The 2,689-nt window shown below is 41.0% G+C and overlaps 1 protein-coding gene across 1 annotated transcript in view; it reads left to right on the forward strand.

Annotated features, from left to right (window-relative positions):
• The window catches only part of UTP14A (UTP14A small subunit (SSU) processome component), a 20,672-nt gene that overhangs the window by 8,416 nt on the left and 9,567 nt on the right, over window positions 1–2,689 (forward strand). The window contains 2 exon segments of the mRNA XM_005872723.2: window positions 2,278–2,397; window positions 2,495–2,589. Coding sequence (XP_005872785.1) covers window positions 2,278–2,397; window positions 2,495–2,589 — 215 coding nt within the window.

Here is a 2,689-nt window from a genome sequence, read left to right on the forward strand (position 1 = left end):
GATGAGAGAGAAACATCGATCAGTTGCCTCCTGCACACCCCCTACTGGGGATGTGCCCGCAACCAAGGTACATGCCCTTGACTGGAATCGAACCTGGGACCCTTGAGTCTGCAGGCCGACGCTCTATCCACTGAGCCAAACTGGTCAGGGCCAAGTTGACACTATTGACACATTGTTAAAAATTCCTGCCTTGGCTTCTGTGATACACTCCTGATTTTTATCTATCTGACTTTCTTAGTCCTTTTTATTCTTGCGCTGTAAGTTCCGTGACTTTTGACTATCAACTGTATATGCTACAGATCATTCTCAACCCCTTCCTTCTGAGCTCCAGTCCCAGATTCCATATGACTAGCAGGCCTCACCTGGGTCTCCCCTATGCATTTTAAATTTCACACACAACAAAGTAAACCTGGCATTTTCCTTCCCCAGACTCCCAAACCTGTACCACCACCTTTATTCTGTAACTCAGTCACTTTGGTTGGAAATCTCAGCCATCTCATTTCTCCTTCCGTTGACCTCTCCCCAGCCCAGGCAGTGAGCTAGTGTGTGAATTCTGTCTCTGTGACAGCTCTCAGATCCCTGGCTCTTCTTCTCATTTTCATTTTCAGCTTTCATTTGCAACTTTACATACAGAGTAGGGCAAAGGTAGGGAAAGAATAACAATAATTGATAAATAATAATGCAAGAATAAACTCTGTGTTTCGTGTACTCATAATTGTAAACCTACTTTTGCCCCACCCTGTATACCCTCTTACACAATCACCAGGATTTGCTTTCTGAAACAAAACTAATTGTCACTCTCCTGCTTAAAATCCTTCAGAAGCTCTCCAATTGTAGAATGAGACAAACACTGAGCATTTTAGCTGCACTGGACAACACACTGTCCGCTTACACACTTCTCCTTTTCATATATCTGTTTTTGCTTATACTCATATCTCCACTTGGCCCTCTCCTTTACGGAACTGTACTTACTCCTCAAACAAAGCCTAATTCAAAAAGTAAGTCTCTTCCCTCCCAAAGCCTAACTCACCCCCCAATCAGAATTAATTGTTTCTCTGTGATTACTCCTTTGGACTAACATTTAACCTATTATGTTGTTAGTGATGGATTTGTCTCTTTCCTCTGAAAGGCTGTGAGCTCTATGAGGACAGGAATGAGCTTAATCAATTGTGTATTCTAGCACCCTCTACAAGTACCTACAATGTAGCTGCAATCAATAAATGTTTGTAAATTGAATTGAATTGGAGGGAGATTACAACATTGTAATATAAATCACTTTGTAGCCTGTGATTGATCACTACTACAAATACTAAAAATGGAAGAACGTGTACCTTTACTATTCAATAGAATAGGTTTATGGTTAAATCAATAGCAGTGTGTAATGTATGATGATGTGTGTTTATGCATTTGTCTAGATATTTGTAAGTTTGAGACTGACCATAATATATATGAAAACCACATATAAAGTGTGTATGAGGTTTGAAACTGGCTCTGTTGCCTAGGGCTATCTTTGTACCTTGCCAAAATGGACTGTGTCGTGATTGGCCTGACTATTTTAGCCATCCTTACATTATTGGTCAAGCAGTAAATGAGGTGTTTGGCTGACATGTGAAGTAACTTGTTCACAGTCCATTCGTTCCATGCATGTAGACACTACCTAGCATGCAAAGTTAACTGGAAACTGAGGAACTAGAGCCCAAGTTAGAAGATGACTAGAATTAAATTTGAACTCTCAGGAAGCCAGTTATGTGAAGGTCATAGTTTTAAAGGCAGTGTCTTTTTGTGCTCATCTTAGACCTAATCTCCCCTTCCCTCTAGAGATATTTTTAAAAGGAGCCTTATATGAAATCTGAGATTCCTATCTATACCATATGTGTAACAACACAGGGGCCATTTTGTTTTGAAACTATCAAAACTGATATTTGGTACTGTTCTTCCTCTTTCCTGCCAGCATTTACTTTAAGGGCATCCTGCTTCTATTCTTAAGAGAATGGCATTCTGTTTTAAATATATTAATAAACCAAACAGAGTGATACTCAGTAATATTAGAGACTAGCCTCAGAGTCTCCTTGCTAAAGTTGTCTTAAATCAGAATAAAATAAGGCTTTATCTGCACAGCTGGGCAGCAAAACCGGAATCCCTTCTCTTGCTGTAATAGCCAATCCTATCCAGTTAGTGATTCCAATTATGGCATCAAAATAGATGGTCATAGGACTGGAAAGAGGAAGACAGTGGGAGCATGGCTTAAGACTCAGGATGTTTTGTTATGTCTTTAAGGCAAGAACACCCCTGGAGCAGGAGATTTTTAACCTCCTTTGTAAGAACAAGCAGCCAGTGACAGACCCTTTACTGACTCCTGTGGAAAAGGCCTCTCTCAAAGCCATGAGCCTGGAAGAGGTAAGTGTGATAGGCCTTTTATACACCCAGGCAGGGCCTGTTTCTCCCAGCATTTGCTCACAAGCCCAGGAGTCACTGTAAATCTCATTCATTGTAGGCTAAGATGCGCCGAGCAGAGCTTCAGAGAGCCCGGGCCCTGCAGTCTTACTATGAGGCCAGAGCTCGAAGAGAGAAGAAAATCAAAAGCAAAAAGTAAGGAGCTATACCTGAAACCAATATAATTTTATTAACCAATGTCATCCCAATAAATTTAACAAAAAAAGTTTAAAAAGGGGGGGGGGGGGGGGGGCCA

This window comes from Myotis brandtii, unplaced genomic scaffold, assembly GCF_000412655.1.
Source record: "Myotis brandtii unplaced genomic scaffold, ASM41265v1 scaffold39, whole genome shotgun sequence".
Taxonomy (NCBI): domain Eukaryota; kingdom Metazoa; phylum Chordata; class Mammalia; order Chiroptera; family Vespertilionidae; genus Myotis; species Myotis brandtii.